This window comes from Ctenocephalides felis, unplaced genomic scaffold, assembly GCF_003426905.1.
Source record: "Ctenocephalides felis isolate EL2017-DRISC unplaced genomic scaffold, ASM342690v1 CF-g0.4_SCAFFOLD_00845, whole genome shotgun sequence".
Taxonomy (NCBI): Eukaryota; Metazoa; Arthropoda; class Insecta; order Siphonaptera; family Pulicidae; genus Ctenocephalides; species Ctenocephalides felis.
Window position 1 is genome coordinate 87,695,893 of NW_020536999.1, and position 18,207 is coordinate 87,714,099.

At 29.2% G+C, this 18,207-nt stretch overlaps 1 protein-coding gene across 1 annotated transcript in view; it reads right to left on the bottom strand.

Moving 5' to 3' along the window:
• Positions 1-18,207, bottom strand: part of LOC113391332 (nodal modulator 1-like) — a 30,722-nt gene that overhangs the window by 11,721 nt on the left and 794 nt on the right. Inside the window, exons 2-3 of the mRNA XM_026627277.1 lie at positions 3,783-3,852; positions 636-1,022 (exon numbers count right to left, since the gene is read on the bottom strand). Of these exons, the coding sequence (XP_026483062.1) occupies positions 636-1,022; positions 3,783-3,852 (457 nt within the window). The remainder of the gene's footprint in view (positions 1-635; positions 1,023-3,782; positions 3,853-18,207) is intronic.

Sequence of the window (18,207 nt, forward strand, 5' to 3'; positions counted from 1 at the left end):
TATCAAAAAAGTTCTACGGTTGCAGAAACGAACGAATTAATTTTGAATGTTTAAAAACGAAGATTTTTGCACTTTTCTTCAAATTTGGAAGAAACTGCTCAAACACCGATCGTCTCACAAAACTATCAACGCGAGCCCTTATCGAATTTCATCGAATGACCTTTGAATTTTTAAAATCGGTGAAAAAAAAAATTTAAAACTTTGACGTTGCCGAACTTTGCTCAGACACATGCTTTTCACCAATTTCTGTGTCAAGTGATTCAGATTGATTTAGAAAACAAAACTAGCCAATTGAATTTTCTGGCAAAAACATGAACTTCTCCTTTGAGAAGTTGGTGAATTAGTTTGTAATATTACACAAGATTGTCGTAGCCGAGGTTGCTAACGCGCGGACTGATGTGAATAGGTTCGCGGGTTCGAATCCCGCTCTGGCAATTTGACATCGGTCGGCGCGATGCCGATTTTCACTTAAAAATATATGTTTGCAATTGAAAATAAGCCCATCTCAGGCACTGCAGTGTAAAATGGAAATGGGAAAAAACTTTCACACCACTTGTTCCCTTAATTCATTTGGAGTTCCTTGCCCATTGGCAGTATTACCTTGGCAGTACCCATTATTATTTACTATTTCCTACCTAGGATGAGTTGCTCTAACAACATATTTCCCAGGAAACACAGGCGTGAAATAAAAGCTCCCAACATCATTCGTCACAGTCTCCCTCTTCTCCTGACTTCCTTCCATCAACAGTTCCAACTTGACACCCTCAGGTCCTTTGGTCTGCCCCAAAATCTCAACTTGACCAGTTATCCCAAATCCTTTGAACACAAAATTTATATCCTTTCCAGAAGAACACAGATCAGTCTTTCCATCAACATTCAGAGCTACTTGATTGGGTTCGAAGCTCCATCCTGGTGGTGGATAGATTTTCAGGACATATTCTCCACGGTCGTACAAAGGGAGGAAGTAGTAGCCGTTGGGGGCACAGTCTGTTTTCTCGCGGAGGCTGCCTTGTTTCGTAAATCTGGGAAAAGGAAAGATTAATGAATGGTTTATGAATTGGATTGAACAAAATCCTGATGATCCTTTAAGAAGATGTAGTTGTACCAGATAAATAAATCTAAGCAAAGTCAAAATTGTGTAACTGAATTGTTTGTTACACCTGATCCAGAATTAGTGGAAAGAATTACAAGATACACAGGTAAACTAAATTAGATGTAATTAGGTCGCATTTTGCCTTAAGGAAAGTTGCATGAACTTTCATGAACAAGGATTCAGATTATAAGACATAGATGGTCTCATCCTAAAAACGCGGATCATTATTTCTAATTTCAAAAGATTTTTAGAATTAACCCTTTCCACTCGGATGCCGCTCCGGCGGTAAAATACATTTTAATTCTGGATTTCGCGAGTGGAAAAGGTTAAACCACCTTTTCGCAAGCCTATAATATTTTAGGATGTTTGTTTAGAGACTCTAATCTAATCAATGCAATTTATGCGGTTTTTAATTTTTTTTTAAATGGGTCAAATTTATAAAGGTCAACATTTGTCATATACACATTTTTTTTCCCGTTTAGGTGACAAACTTAAAATTTAGCAAATAGGATTTTCTGATGAAAAATAAACTCATCTTTCGAGAAATTAATAAAATAAAGATACTGCATGGTTAATTAAAATAACACATCAATCACAAATCTTACATTTTGATTTACAATGCCAACAATAATCAAAATGCTCGGAATTAGAAAAGTTTTCTAGAAAGATTTAGAACATTTTTTCTCTGACTTTGTATTTTAATTGTAAAACTACAGTTTGAATAAGTCAAACTTGTAGTAGAAAAGATTTCTAGAAAGATTTGGAACATTTTTTCTCGAACTACAGTTTTGAATAAGTCAAACTTGAATTAGAAAAGTTTTCTAGAAAGATTTAGAGCATTTTTTCCCTGAGTTTGTATTTTATTTGTAAAACTACAGTTTGAATAAGTCAAACTAGTCGTAGAAAAGATTTGTAGAAAGTTTTGGAACATTTTTTCTCGAACTACAGTTTTGAATAAGTCAAACTTGAATAGAAAAGTTTTCTAGAAAAATTTAGAACATTTTTTCTCTGAGTTTGTATTTTAATTGTAAAATTACAATTTGAATAATCAATCTTGTCGCAGAAAAATTTGTAGGAACATTTGGAACATTTTTTTCGAACTATAGTTTTGAATAAGTCAAACTTGAATTAGAAGTTTTCTAGAAAGATTTAGAAACTTTTTCCTCTGAGTTTGTATTTGAATTGTAAAACTACAGTTTGAATAAGTCAATCTTGTTGTAGAAAAGATTTGTAGGAAGATTTGGAACATTTTTTTTTGAACTACAGTTTTGAATGAGTCAAACTTGAATTAGAAAAGTTTTCTAGAAATATTTAGAAAATTTTTCCTTTGAGTTTGTATTTGAATTGTAAAACTACAGTTTGAATAAGTCAATCTTGTCGGAAAAAAGATTTGTAGGAAGATTTGGAACATTTTTTTCGAACTACAGTTTTGAAAAGAATTAGAAGTTTTTTAGAAAAATTTACAACATTTTTTCCCTGAGTTTGTATTTTAATTGTAAAACTACAGTGTTGAGTAAGTAAATATCAATGCAGAAAAGTTTTGTATAAACAATTAGGACCATTTTTTCTTGAGTTTGTATTTTATTTGTAAAACTACAGTTTTGAGTAAGTCAATATCAACTTAGAAAAGTTTTATATGAACAAATGGAACTATTTATCCTCAAGTTTGTATTTTAATTGTAAAACTGCAGTTTTGTGTAAATCAACATAGAAAAGTTTCTGTATGAACAATTGGTACTATTTTTCTTCGAGTTTGTATTTTAATTGTAAAACTACAGTTTTGAGTAAGTCAATATAAACTTAGAAAAGTTTCTGTATGAACAATTGGGACTATTTTTCCTCGAGTTTGTATTTGAATTGTAAAACTACAGTTTGGAGTAAGTCAATATCGACTTAGAAAAGTTTTGTAGAAACAATTGGTACTATTTTTCTTCGGGTTTGCATTTTAATTGTTAAATTACAGTTTTGAGTAAGTCAATCTTAACTTAGAAAAGTTATGTATAAACAATTGGGACTATTTTTCCTCGAGTTTGTATTTTAATTGCAAAGCTACTGTTTTGAGTAAGTCAAACTTGTCATAGAAAAGATTTGTACAAAGATTTTGAACATATTTTCACTGCCTTTGTATTTTACTCGTAGAACTACAGTTTTGAGTAAGCCAAAAAACCTTCTTCGAAAAGTTTTGTAGGTAGGTTTGGAACATTTTTCCACTGACTTTGCATTTTATTCGTAAAACTACAGTTTTGAACTGAGTAGGCTTTGACTCAAAAGACTTACATAAAGATTTGAACATTTTTTCCCTGAATTTGTATTTTAATTGTAAAAATGAATAAATCAAAGGCGACTTTGAAAAGTTTTGTATCAACAATTAGGATTGTTTTTACTTGAGTTTGTACTTTACTTGTAAAACTACAGTTTTGAGTAAGCCAAACTCGAATTAGAAAGGTTTTCTAGAAAAACTTTCTTCTTTTGGTTTTGCAAACAAAGTATTGACAGAGAGTCAATTTTTCTTTGAAACAAGCTTCCACAACCAAAACTTAACCAAACCTCAAAACTAAACTATAAACCACTTTCACTTCAAAAATATCAACAAAAAAAAAAAAACTAATAATTTAATTTACAATTACCACACACACACATTCACATTTACACACTTATCAAATAATGCAACTCATTTACAAAAACTTACAATTTTATTTCAACTTTGGAAAAATCCATATTTATGTGACTTTTTATAAAACCGCCACATCCTAAAATATCTTGTGTTTTAATACAATTGATAAATATAAATAATAATAATAAATTTAATATATAATTGTTCATTTTTGTTTAAATTAATTTTAATAACCTAGAATGACACTGAGTGACTCGTGACGTATGTCTGACGTTTTATAAAGAAAAAAATATCGATAATTGACATAATTTATCAATAAGGGATATAAGGTTAATTAAATGTCATGGATTTGCGAAGGTTATATAAATGTGATGGATTCGTATAGAAAAATTGATTTAGTTTGAATTTAAACTAAATTAAAAAGTTTTAAGTGAGTAAATAAGAGTTTATGATAGTTTTAAACACAATGGTTTTCGATATAATTTTTCTTCACTTTATATTTTATTTACCCTTCTTTTTATAGAAGCAAAAATATCGATAATTGCAATATTTTATCGATAAGGAATAAAAGGTTAAATAAATGTGATGGATAGGGAAAGGTTAAATAAATGTGATGGATTCGTACACAAAAGTTGATTTTAGTTTGATTTTAAACTAAATTAGTTAGTTTTAATTAAATAATTATGAGCTTATGGAAGTTTTAAAAATATTGGTTTTCGATATAATTTTTTTTCACTTTATATAAATTTATTCATATAGAATTTTATCGTTTATTGTTTTACTATAATATATAGATATATTATATTATATATTTATAGATAAAAGAAGAGTATATAGATCGCTCTCTCGGGCAATATTTCTTTGCCACGTTAACTGTCAACTTGCCGGGGTTAGTTCGAGCTGCTCTCCCTCGGTGCGCGCGCGTCGACCGTAGAACGGGTGCGTACAAAAAAGAAGTGCACCAATTTTATAGACCGTTTGAATTCAAAATTAAAAAAAAAGAAATTGAATTTTAAAAAGCATTTATTTTTAACAATAGTATTTTACACACATGGTTACAAAAGATTAATCCTTATAAGCTAAACACAAAATAAATAGAAATGTATATACACACACTTATATATATATATATATATATATATATATATATATATATTGTATAGGAGCCAGCAACGTTTTCAAAACAAGCATTTTAGTCAGGCTGGTTTTTTGGTATGTGGTCCTTGGTGCTCTCTCGGTTAGGGTAAGGGCCGTCTGGCAGCTGGAAGTGGTTGCGTTAATTAGTGCGCAGCCAATTTGTACAGCGCGATTTCAAAATTTTGAAAGCATTTTAGTCAGCCCAATTTTCGTTTTTTTGACTTCGAATAGGTTTACCAGACTCAAATTTTTTGTTGCCAGACATTTTAAGCGCTGCTAAATATGTGCCAGACGCCAATTTATTTATTAATTTTTTAAAAATTCAAATCATTTTAGTCCGTCTGAAATTTTAGTATTATGTTCGTTAAGGGTATAAACGCGTAAAATTAATTTGCCAGACGTTTCTGCGGTTGTTAACCATGTCTGGCAAGCAAAAATGTCTGGCAATATGATACTAGTTTATAGCATTTTAGTCAGTCCAATTTTCATTTTTTGACTTGATATTTGATTTGATAACTTGAATAAGTTATCCAGATTCACATTTTTGTTGCCAGACATTTTGGGCGCTGCAAATATGTGCAAGACGCCAATTTATTCATTAATTTTTTTTAAATTTCAAATCATTTTAGTTCGTCTGTAATTTTAATATTATGTTCATTAAGACAAATTGCTGGAACTTCCCGTAGCATTTTTTTTTTAAAAGATTAACATTTTTGAAAATAATTTACTCTGAAAAAATTAGATTTTTGAGAAACTACACATTTTTGATAAAAATTTACTGTTTTTTGAACAAAAAAAGACTTTTTGAAGAAAAATTTATTTTGAAATATTTTGAAAATTCTGAACTTTTTTTCAAAGCAATCGTACTGCTTTTACTGCATAGAGACTAAATATCGAAGCGCGTAAGCGCCGCGTCGCCGTTTAACATGGGTGAACATTGGTACGGAACCCATAGAAATGTAAACAAAATTTATACTTATTATTAAAATCTCTATAAAATATCTAATAATTTGATGTGCATATGTCTAATGATCATTTTTGACCGCCAAATGGCATTTTTTTTTACTTTTTTTACTCGATCTACGAAACCGCTAGACCTGCCTTCATGATAATTTGATCAGATCTTGTTATTACAAGTAAAATATTTTTTGAATTTTTAAAATCGGACGCTCCGTTCTCTTAAAACCCGTGTTACCGTTTTTTTGACGAAAATTTATATCCGCACACACACACACACATACATCCATTTTTTTTAAGGTATGCCAAAATATTCAGAAACCTTTGAAACGTAAAGATATATAAAAATTTTCATTTTCGATTTTTTTTGCGATTACTATAACTTGCCCTACGGGAAGTTAATAATTATTAATGAAATATAACGATTATTTATACATTTTTACGCATTTTAACATCTTTATGCATTTTTCAATAATAGTTTTTAACATATTTTTAATTATTAATGCACAATTCTATTTTTTTTTCATACATTAACGAATGTTCATACATACTTTTAAATATTTATTCACATTTATATACAATACAATATATGATATTTCCATGTCACAATGTTCGCTCCAATACTCCTTCGAAACGGCTTAACCGATTTTTATCAAATTTTATATTCGTATACAGTAGGTCTTGTTCACCCTCAAGTTTTTTTAAATTTTATTTTTAAATTTTTAAGCGATTTTTTTGTTTTTATTTTCAAATAATGTGGCATTAAAAATAAAAACAACCCTAAATTGTTACTTCTTTATCACCAACCCCTATTTTTGTATAGCCATTTTAGTAATTAAATAATTTCTCATTTCGCGCTTTGACATAATTTTAGTTTAGATTTTTTAACTTGAATCTTACTTTCAAAAACAATTTATTTTTATCAAGAATTGTCCTCCTCTCCCATTTCCCCAGTGTACAAATATTTCCCGATGCGCACAAACAATACATAATTAATAAATAATTTGATATATATTATAATAAATTCATAAAAAAAATTACGCACTTTTATAAGTTCTGAAACTTTTTAATATACGCATTTTAATACATTCAAACACTTTTTAAATTTTTTATCAATATGTATAAATGTGTAAAACGTGTAGAAATATTTAAAAGTATATAAAAATATATAAAGATAAATAAATATGAATGTAAACTAGTGAGGTGTATGGCATCGTGCCTTAAAGCAAATTGCTGGAACTTGCCGTACCGTAACGAAATGTTCGAGGAATACTGAATGTTTTCAAATAGATTATTATAAATATTGTAACATTGTCTAATATTTATAAGAATTATATAAACTGAATTGCAAAGTTGAAATTATTTGTTTAAAATATATTAGAACTTTAGTCAGAATTAAAAATAAAATCTAAATTATTTTCGATATATTATACAAAAACTTTAGAAGAAAAATTGAAACAAAAATTTTTTTTCCAAAAGCAATTATTTTGTTAAAACAAGCAAAAAGTTCTTTGAATCATTTAAATCGGACTCTTAGTTCTCTCAAAAACTGCCATTTTTTTACATTTAGCTCTGTATCTCCAAAATAGCTGGGCCTACCTTTGCCAAAAACTAATAACAACATCTCCCAATCATTACTAATTGAATGTTTTTTAGATCATTCAAATCGGATACTCCGATCTCTCAAAAAGCCGATTTCTATTTTCTCCACTCTTTGCTTCGTATCTTCGAAACGACAGGACCAACTTTTGCCAAATATTAGCACTAATCCCCATCAATAGGAATCGATTGATTTAACATCCATTGAAATCGGTTAAGCTGTACTCCCGAGAACGTCGACGAACAATTGTATCCACACACACACACACAAACACACACATTCATTTTTTCGAATTGTAAGCAATGCCAAAATGTTCAGAAACCTCTGAAATATAAAGCTATGCAAAAATTTTCATTTTCGATTTTTTGCGATTACAATAACTTACCGGGAAGTAAAAATGTGTATGAATGTGTAAAACTGCGTTAACATGAGAAAAAGAGCGTAAAAATACGTACAAAAATGTGTAAAATGCCTCATTCTAACAATAAGTCTAAATATAAATAAAAAAATGAATGAAAATATGCATAAATTCGTATAAACTTACATAGACTTTTAAAAATTTAGCAAAAAGTGTAAATAATAATCAGACACTAGAGGAGTATGCATCGTGCCTTGAGGCAAATTGCTGGAACTTTCCGCAAAGAAAATTTTTAAACAAAATTTAAATCAACTTATCCTATGGGATGACAAATGTGTTTCAATGTGTAACACAGTGTTAACACGAGTAAAAGAGTGTAAAAATACGTACAAAAATGTGTAAAATGTCTCATTCCAACAATAAGTCTAAACATAAATGAAAAAGTGTATTAAAATATGAATAGATTCGCATAAACTTACATAGACTTTTAAAAATTTAGCAAAAAGTGTAAATAAAAACGACTCGTAGATACTATACGGATTTTTATCATGTCTTAAAATAAATCTATTCACACAATATATAATTTATAGTACATCTTCTAAAATATTTCATTTATCCAGAAATTAACTAACGGTATGGAACCTTTCTCTAACGTCACTAAAATAACTAACTAAACGTATTAATAAAGAAAAAGCTGCTAAAAAGTTATGTAAATTCCGTTTGACGAACCCGATTCGACCGGTCGGTCGAAAAAAAACAAGAAAAAAAAACTAATGGGACCGGCTTCTGGAATTAGAGAAATTTCATATTGTCGAAATCGGATATAAAAAAAATTACATAAATAAATATATAATAACTAGTGGTGTATAGCATCGTGCCTTAAGGAAAATTGCTGAAACTTCCGGCACCAATTTGTTTTTCAAAAAGATTTTTGAAATCTTCAAAAATTTTAAAGAGAATTTTTTAAAAAAAAAATAGATTTTTGAGAATTTTGTAACTTTATGGAACTTTTGAAAAAAGACATTTCTGAAACAAAACTGAGTTTTTTTATATTTTGAAATATTTTGGGATTTTTTAACTTCATTAAGTAAATTTATATAAAAATTTTCATTTTCAATATGTTTGCGATTACTACAATTTACCCTAAGCGAAGTTAATAAATAAGTAACAATAAAGTGTTATAAAAGATTTATATAATTTTTTTACAATTTCTTTTACATCCAGGAGATACTTTTTGCAAACTGCTTGACCGACAAAAATCTAAAGTGTATCTCTACCCTTATTTTTAGAACTTATATGGAGCTGTAATAAGGGTACGCGCACACGTAAGATTTTCATATACAAACTTCAAGTCTATAATGAATTATCAAAACATTTTATTTGGAAAATAATTTAGAAGTACAACAAAAACATGTTTTAAATTTTTCTGTTTCAATAAGAGAAAATAGATGGAGTATTGAATAAAAATTATAATTGCATATTAATACATCATTTATAATTTATATGCGTAATTTATTTATTTATTTTATGTAATATTTATTATTTTTAAGAGGATATAGAAGAAGTTCATATTGAACAGATTAATAATTATATTTAAATATATCATTTACAATTTATATTGCATTATTTATTTATTCATTCACTTTATTTAATATTTTTCATTGTTAATAAGATATAGAATAAGTACATACCCTTAAGAAAGTATTTTATTATTCAAATCAACACTTTATTAATTAGTTAACTTTAATTTATAATTTCACAACTATTTATAATAGTTTATTAATAACATTAATTATTTCAAAACAGAACATGTTTGTCACTATTAGATTAAATTTTTAACTTAAAACACTTTTAAGTAACAATTATTTAAATCTTTAAGAAAAAAAAACAAGATTGTTTTAAAATTAATAATTAACTATTAATTAAACAAATGAAGTGAACTAAGTGATTTTCAAGAAATAATTTTCTTATGTTGGTAATTCTGTATTTTTGCAACTTCGCTCTTTTATTTAAGTGTTGCCATAGTTTATATAGGGCATGAGAAAGTCCAATAGCAAACTATAAGTCACCTGTAATTTCTCTTAATACAATTTAAATTTAAAAACTCACGTATGGCAACACTATTTGAACCAGAAGTTAAAAATTTTAAATTAAGATCAACATTATATTTTTATAAACTTAAATCAAATCAATATTTTTTACTTGAACTTGAAGTTACTACTTGAACTTTAAATAAATTAAATAAATTGTTTTTGTTTTTGAATTTTAAACCAAAACGCATTCACGCATGGCAACACTATTTAAAAAATAAATTAAAAAAAGAGTATGAAGAAAAAAATAATAAATATTTAATTCTTTCTTGAATTATCATGAGCATTTTTTAATTAATTGTTAACGTTCCATATGTCAAGAAACATAAAATTAAATTGCCAGACGTTTCTGCGGTTGTTAAGCATGTCTGGCAACGAAAAAAGTCTGGCAATATGATACTAGTAGACAGAGTGAGACAATCGCTAAATACATTGGCGCGAATGAAACAAAAAAACTATTATACTCGTAAGAGCGCTATTTAAAGATAGTGCAATTTCAATAACATTTTCATAAAACAAATAAAATAAAGTTAAATAAAGACCTAATTAGAAAAGACAAAGAAATTGCATCATATTAGTCAATTTTTTAATTTTACTAGCTGTAAAAAATATGTTAATGATTCTAAAATATTGCTGTTAATATTTTGAAAAGTTTGACTCGACAGTGGTTAAGTAACATCGTCAATTTCCTAAGAATATCATATATTTTAAGTTTTGCAATGAGAATTGACAATAATCATTTTGCTGTACGCAATTTTTTTTTATCACTAAGTTAACTGAGTCGAATGACTTCATTTTACATAATACATGTAATATTATTGGTACATGTACATATTACATGGCTTTAGCAGCAATTAATTGTAACACATACCTATACTTAATACTGATAATACTAGTTTTGCTACCTTACCAGTTCGAGCTACCCCAAGAATAGAATCTTAAAATTCCAGTATATATATAATATATACAATATATATTGTACAGCAAACATTCTCCGCCCTTTTTTCTTTCAGCTTTTAGCTGTAAATTGAGCACTGTTTTTTAAAAATCGAAGTGTATTTAATAATTCAAAAATTCAAATGGGTTCATTTTAGATCAATATGTATCACTATATAATGATAGTCATTCGACCTAGGTCTCTTAAATCAAGATTTTAATTGGGAATATCGTTTTTTTTAACAACGAATAAAAACGTCTATTATACAGATTTATTCATCTTATGGCTTAATATGATAACTGTTTAAGCACTTTGGATGTTATGACACGCCTCGCATTCATTTATACATAATTATTTCGATTAATTCCTTCAAAACAATCAGGTATGCGAACCTCCCACAGTGGGACAATAATACTACAATGTGATATATCAAAAGACTCGTTAAACTAATCTATCTAAAACAAATCAATGGATTTTTATTTTTCACTCATAATTCACCTTCGATGATGTATTTATAAAGGCTGCATATTATGAGAAATATGAATTTTTTAACTTTCCAGATGGCAATTTGTAAGAAACGGTGATTCTAAAGAAAAATGGTATAAACACAATTTTGCAGAGAAGTTTATAACAAACACATCTGTCTAATGTAGTTACTTGATTTTTCTTATGGTTTTCTGCCTAGTAAACGTATAGCGCTCTTACGAGTTTAATAGTTTTTTGTTTCATTCGCGCCAATGTATTTAGCGATTGTCTCACTCTGTCTACTAGTATCATATTGCCAGACTTTTTTCGTTGCCAGACATGCTTAACAACCGCAGAAACGTCTGGCAAATTAATTTTACGCGTTTTTACCCTTAACGAACATAATACTAAAATTTCTGACGGACTAAAATGATTTGAATTTTTAAAAAATTAATAAATAAATTGGCGTCTGGCACATATTTAGCAGCGCTTAAAATGTCTGGCAACAAAAAATTTGAGTCTGGTGAACCTATTCGAAGTCAAAAAAACGAAAATTGGGCTGACTAAAATGCTTTCAAAATTTTGAAATCGCGCTGTACAAATTGGCTGCGCACTAATTAACGCAACAACTTCCAGCTGCCAGACGGCCCTTACCCTAACCGAGAGAGCACCAAGGACCACATACCAAAAAACCAGCCTGACTAAAATGCTTGCTCGAAAACGTTGCTGGCTCCCGTACTAATATGTATTGGTATATTTATTTATATTTCTAGAGCAAAGATTACTTATAATTACAATTAGATTAAGATAAATAATTTAAACACATCTCATAATTCGATCTTAATCGCAAAAAATTGAGAAGCTATCGGATCTCTTTCATTATTCGCAAAAGCAACAAAATTTCTAGAAACTAAAGCGAGAAAAATAATTATATTCATATAAAAAGCAAAAAATATATATATTTAAAAATCATTTGTAAAATTAATGCATACGATAATCTTCTCAAGTAACTCAGTTTATATTTTTTCGAATAATGCTAATTAACAATTAAGTTACTCTTTTGTTTCTGTTAATATTTTCTACGATTAGTGTTAATGTTTATTTAAATGTTGAACAAAATGTCATTATCATCATTAACATAAAATGAAGAAAATTATTAATAGTAATATACAAGTACTTAATAGTTTTTTTATGGCATCTACAATAACACATTTTAGAGTAAACTTATTCACATCTCTATCAGAAAAGTCAAATGCAATAAGGGGTGCGCGTTAATGGTGCTTTATTCCTCTAAATAAATCTCTTGATTAGCAAATATATATTTCCTTCCATTTGACAGTTCCTGTCAATCTGCATGTAATTATTTTTACGGTCATTAAACAACGCAGATAATAATATTTTTTGTAATATCAAAATGCAACTATCGCTACTCACAAACTTGTCGTGGGACAAAGCCAAACCTAAACTACCCCTTAGCTAGAATTTTATCATTAAGCATGAATTTCCTTCCATTTAATAATTTAGTATCTTTTTTTAGCCGATTATGAGTACTATTATTCAATGTCAGTGGGAGATCAGCAAATATTTCAGCATGTTTCAGACTTGCTTGTAATTTCTTTCTTAATGTTTTTCCCTGCTTATTCGTCTCATGTCAATACTTGTGTTTAGTAAACCCGTTTTATAACTACTTCCAAAAGAGAAAAACTGCTGAAAAAATAAATGTTAAATTATTTATTATAAACCTATATTATTAGTGCAAGAATAATTTTTAAAAACTTACCTTTCAGTGAGTTTCAGTTAGTCTGACGGCAATTTTATCTTTCAATATTTATAACCTTAAAATTCCTAGCATTGTTAAATGTCTTAGTTATTATGCTATAATAAAAACTTATATCAGACTAGTAGATGCAAACATTGTTGAAGGCCCGTAAATATTATTAATCATTTTACATACTGCATAGATTCTAGTAGGAAACACTAATTTTGACCAGCCAAATAACAAACATCTACAACATCCAAAACAATATTTATTTGTTATTAATGTTTGGTTATTTTATTCTTATTACGTACTTTTTCATTTCTCGCTGGAAATACATTCAATTTTGCATTTTTTTTAGTATTAGTGAACCCTGGAAAATAACACTTCGACATTTTGCTTGCAAACTAGTGATGGGCGTTGAATCAACGAACGGTTATTTTCAACCGTTTCTTCTTCGTTAACTAACTAACCGTTTCGTCGCAACGAAATAACTAGTTGAAAATCAACTGGTTTCGAAGCAGTTGAAAACATGGCGGCCAGTTAGTTTTTTCAACGATATAGGAATTCGTTCGTTGTCGAAAACGAACGTAGGCAGGTACCTGCGTCGGAAAGGATCAACTAATACTATGAAAATCGCTTATTGTCAGGCTACTGCTTTTATAATATTGCAAATGTACATGTACATCTTAAAAGAAACTTGCAACACGCGCCAAATCGTTTAATTTTAGAAAATCAGTTACATTTATTATAGTTTTCAATGGTTAATATTTTTCATAAAAATCTCATAGCATTTGTCTTGTAATAATTTTTTTAAACTAAACCTGAAAATTGATTTTTTATTTTTTATAACATTTTATATAACTATACATTTTTATATTGCTAATTTTATATAAAATGTAAATTCGATGTTTTAGTATATGGCTTTGCTGTAATGAAAATATTTAAGTTTTTTAAATTAAACCTTTATTTTATATATATATATATATAAATATATATATATATATGTGTGTGTGTGTGTGTAATAAATGTGACAATTCACATTTACTTCTTTTTATTCATCAAATCCAACGTCAACCTGACTTTTATAAGAACAAACTTCATATATATTACCAACTTTCAATGAAACTGTTATTTCAACTATCAGTTTCTTAACGTTGCCAGCGTTGAATCGTTAAAAATAACTATAGTTGAAAAATAACTAGTTATTTAACTAGTTGACGAAACCCCGATAACCGTTTCGTTTCGTTGACGGCAAAACCGTCAACGACCCACCTCTATTGCAAACTAATCACCTAATCACTTGTAAACGCAACTAAATACAACGAACACCCATGATAATGGAACGAACCCTGAACGAACGTTCTTGAAATTGTTTGATTGCCCGCATTGAAATTCTTACCCGATGAGTGCCAAACCGCTGCAAGAGCGCTCCTAGGGAGAGCAGCTCTAACTAAAACCGAGCTACAGACTTTTGTTCGGAGATTACCGGCCAATATTATATTAATCATATTATATAGTATATTGTTTTACTACATATAGATTACTATAGTAAGCTCTAGATAACAAGTAGCCATTTATGTTTTACTAAATATTAAACTTTCTTGTTTAAAATACATATATTATCGTTCTAATATTGATGAGTTATAATAATAGTAATAGTAAGTTATAATGATAGTCCAAAAATCAAAATTAATTTTTTTGCATATCTTAACGTTTTTAAGGTTTCTAGACGTTTTGGCATACTTCAGAAAAAATGAATGTGTGTGTATGTCTGTGAGTGCATGTATGACGTATGTATGCATAGATACAATTTTTTGTTCACGTTTTTGGACGCACGGATCAATCGATGTGAATTATTAACTAGTGGGGTGTGTGGCATCGTGCCTTAAGGAAAATTGCTGGAACTTCCCGTACCGTACCGAAATGCTTGAGGAATACTGAATGTTTTCAAATAGATTATTATAAATATTGTAACAGTGTCTAATATTTATAAGAATTATATAAACTGAATTGCAAAGTAGAAATTATTTGTTTAAAGTACATTAGAACTATAGTCAGAATTAAAAATAAAATCTGAATTATTTTCGATGTACAAAGAATTAAAAAAGAAATTTAAAAAAAGTTGAAACAAATTTTTTTTTTCAAAATTAATATTTTGTTAAGACAAGCAGAAAGTTCTTTAAATCAATTAAATCGGTCGCTTGGTTCTCTCAAAAACTGCCATTTTTTGTACTTTTAGCTTTGTATCTTTGAAATGGCTGGCCCTGCCTTTGCCAAAAACTAATAACAACTTCTCACAATCATTACTTACTGAATGTTTATAGATCATTCAAGTCGGATGCTCCGTTCTCTCAAAAAATCTTTTTTTCTATTTTCTGCACTCTTTGCTCTTTATCTCAGTAACTGCTGGACCTGCCTTTGCTAAAAATTAATCAGCACATCTCCTTATCAATAGGAATCGAATGTTTTTTAACCATTTAAATTGGTTGATCCGTGCGCCCGAAAACGTGACCGAAATATTGTATCCATACATACATACAGAGCAAATCAAATGTAAATCATAAATCAATTTATCTCCGGAACATTAACAATCGACATTTCATTTCGAATTCAATTTCAAAAAAAAGATGCCTAATTAATTTATACAAAATTAAAAAAGTGCTCCCATCTAAACGCATTTGCAAATAATTCTGTTCTGGCATTTTCACATTTTTCAATAGTTTTCACAAAATTGGAAAAGTGCTCCAGTACATAAACAGTACTAAACGCACTTGGGTAAACATTTCTACCAGAGTGGCGCTTGGACTGTGCTTAGCCTGGGTGATTTTTTGAATTTTCAATCCAAAATTACAAAAAATATTTTTCGAAAAAAAAAATTAGAAACAAATTTTTGAATCATTTAAATCGGACGCTTAGTTCTCTCAAAAACTGCCATTTTTTTAACATTTAGCTTTGTCTCTTCTACAACCTACCTTTGCCAAAAACTAATAACCACTTTTCCCCGTCATTACGAACTGAATGATTTTTGGATCCTTCAAATTGGATGATCCGTTCTCTCAAAAACTCTAATTCTATTTTCTGCACTCTTTGCTCCATATCTCCGTAACGGCTGGACCTACCTTTGCCAAAAACTAATCAGCACATCTCCCTATTAATAGGAATCGAATGTTTTTCAAACCATTCAAATCGGTTGATCCGAAAACGTGACGAAAAAATGCGGACATACAAAACACACACGCGCACACACACACACACACACATCCATTTTTTCTGAGGTATGCCAAAATGTTCAGAAACCTTCAAAACGTCGAGAAATTTAAAAATTTTCATTTTCGATTTTCGGCCCATTACTATAACTACCCTACGGGAGGTTAAAAAAACATTCGATTTCTATTGATAGGGAGACGCGCTGATTAGTTTTTGGCAAAGGCAGGTCCAGCCGTTACGGAGATATGGAATAAAGAGTGCACAAAATAGAAATCGCGTTTTTGAGAGAACAAAGTTCCACTATACTTTTCTTTTACCTATGGAACCAAGCATCCGATTTGGATAATTTAATTGATTGTGTTGACGAAACGTTTGTTTCCTGTAAGGTAAGTTATAGTAATGGACCAGAAGACAAAACGAATATCTTTGCGTATCTTTACGTTTTAGAAGTTTTTGAATGTTCTGGCATACCTTATGAAAAATGGATGCGTGTATACGTGTGTGTGTGTGTTTTATGTGTCTATAATTTTTGGTCCACGTTTTCGGGTTCATGAATCAACTGATTTGAACGGTTCAAAAAACTGATTAGTTTTTGTCAAAGGCAGGTCCAGCCGTTTCGGAATTACGGAGCAAAGAGTGCAGAAAATAAAAATCGCGTTTTTGAGAGAACGGAGCATCCGATTTGTATGATGCAAAAAACATTCAGTTTGTAATGATGGGGAGAAGTGGTGATTAGTTTTGGCAAAGGCAGATTCAGCCGTTTTGGAGATACGCAGCTAAATGTTCAAATAATCCCGTTTTTTGCATCCGAAAATTTTCTGCTTGTTTGACGAAACAATTGCTTTTGGGGTAAGTTTTTTTTTTATTTAAAATTTTTATTTTTATTATTTTCAAAAAAAAATCTTCTAAATATCGATAATAATTCGGTTTATAATTTTATTTTAAGCAAAGTTCTAAAGCTCACTTATAAACTTCAAATAAATAATTTTAACTTTGCTATTCAATTTATATAATTCTTATAAATATTAGACAATGTCCTTCATTTTAAATCCGAATTGCTTTATTTACTTTGTATTTAAACAAAGTCCTAACAAGGTTTTAGGTGTTTTGTCCCGGATTTTCAAAAATGTTTTGAATGGCAACATTTTTTTAAATATATTTCAATTAGAAAATTTAAACCGAAAAAATGTGTATATACATTTTAGCTCACCAACAATATATATACAGGGAACTGAAAGCCGAAGCACATGACCAGGAAGCATGGAAGCCGAAGTTTGGAAAGGAAAATTCATAAAAACGAATATAAAGTGATTAATGGTCATTGATTAATGGTAATAAAATGGTAATGGGAATAATAAACAAGGGAGAGGAGGAAAATCATTGATTTTGTGGTTCTCTCATACTTTAAACCAATCTTCGGGCAGACTACTATTTATAAATTTATAGATTAATATTTCTATGTTTTATAAAAATGTATTAAAATATATCATTATCATCAATATACAAAAATGTCATGACATGAATATTTGTTTCTCACAATTGCCTACTTGATTACCAATATACTCCCTTCTCAGTGTTGGCCTCACACTAGTTCAAATAAGCAGTTCAACACGTTATATTTACTTGGTAGGAAGGCAGATTGTAGCAGAGATTTGAATTTAACATCTTTCAGGACATGAAATTTTTTTCTCAAATTCATGAAGGTATAAAGAATTCGTAGTCCATCACAACCGGATAAGAGTCATCTGGCATAAATATCGAAGTTAGTAAAACATTATACGAACTTGTCGATGGAGAATCTCGGACAGTTGGGTCCATGAGGGCAGTTGATTCAATAGTGCAGGATTGAATTGCCTGAATCTTCATAAGAGCTTACTGTTTGATTGACTGGAGTCGATGAGGACAACTTGAATGAAGTATTTAAATCCAGTTCTAAAAACAACATACAATCAAGATCCAGTTCCAAAGTCTAAAGCATCAAAAGACGATT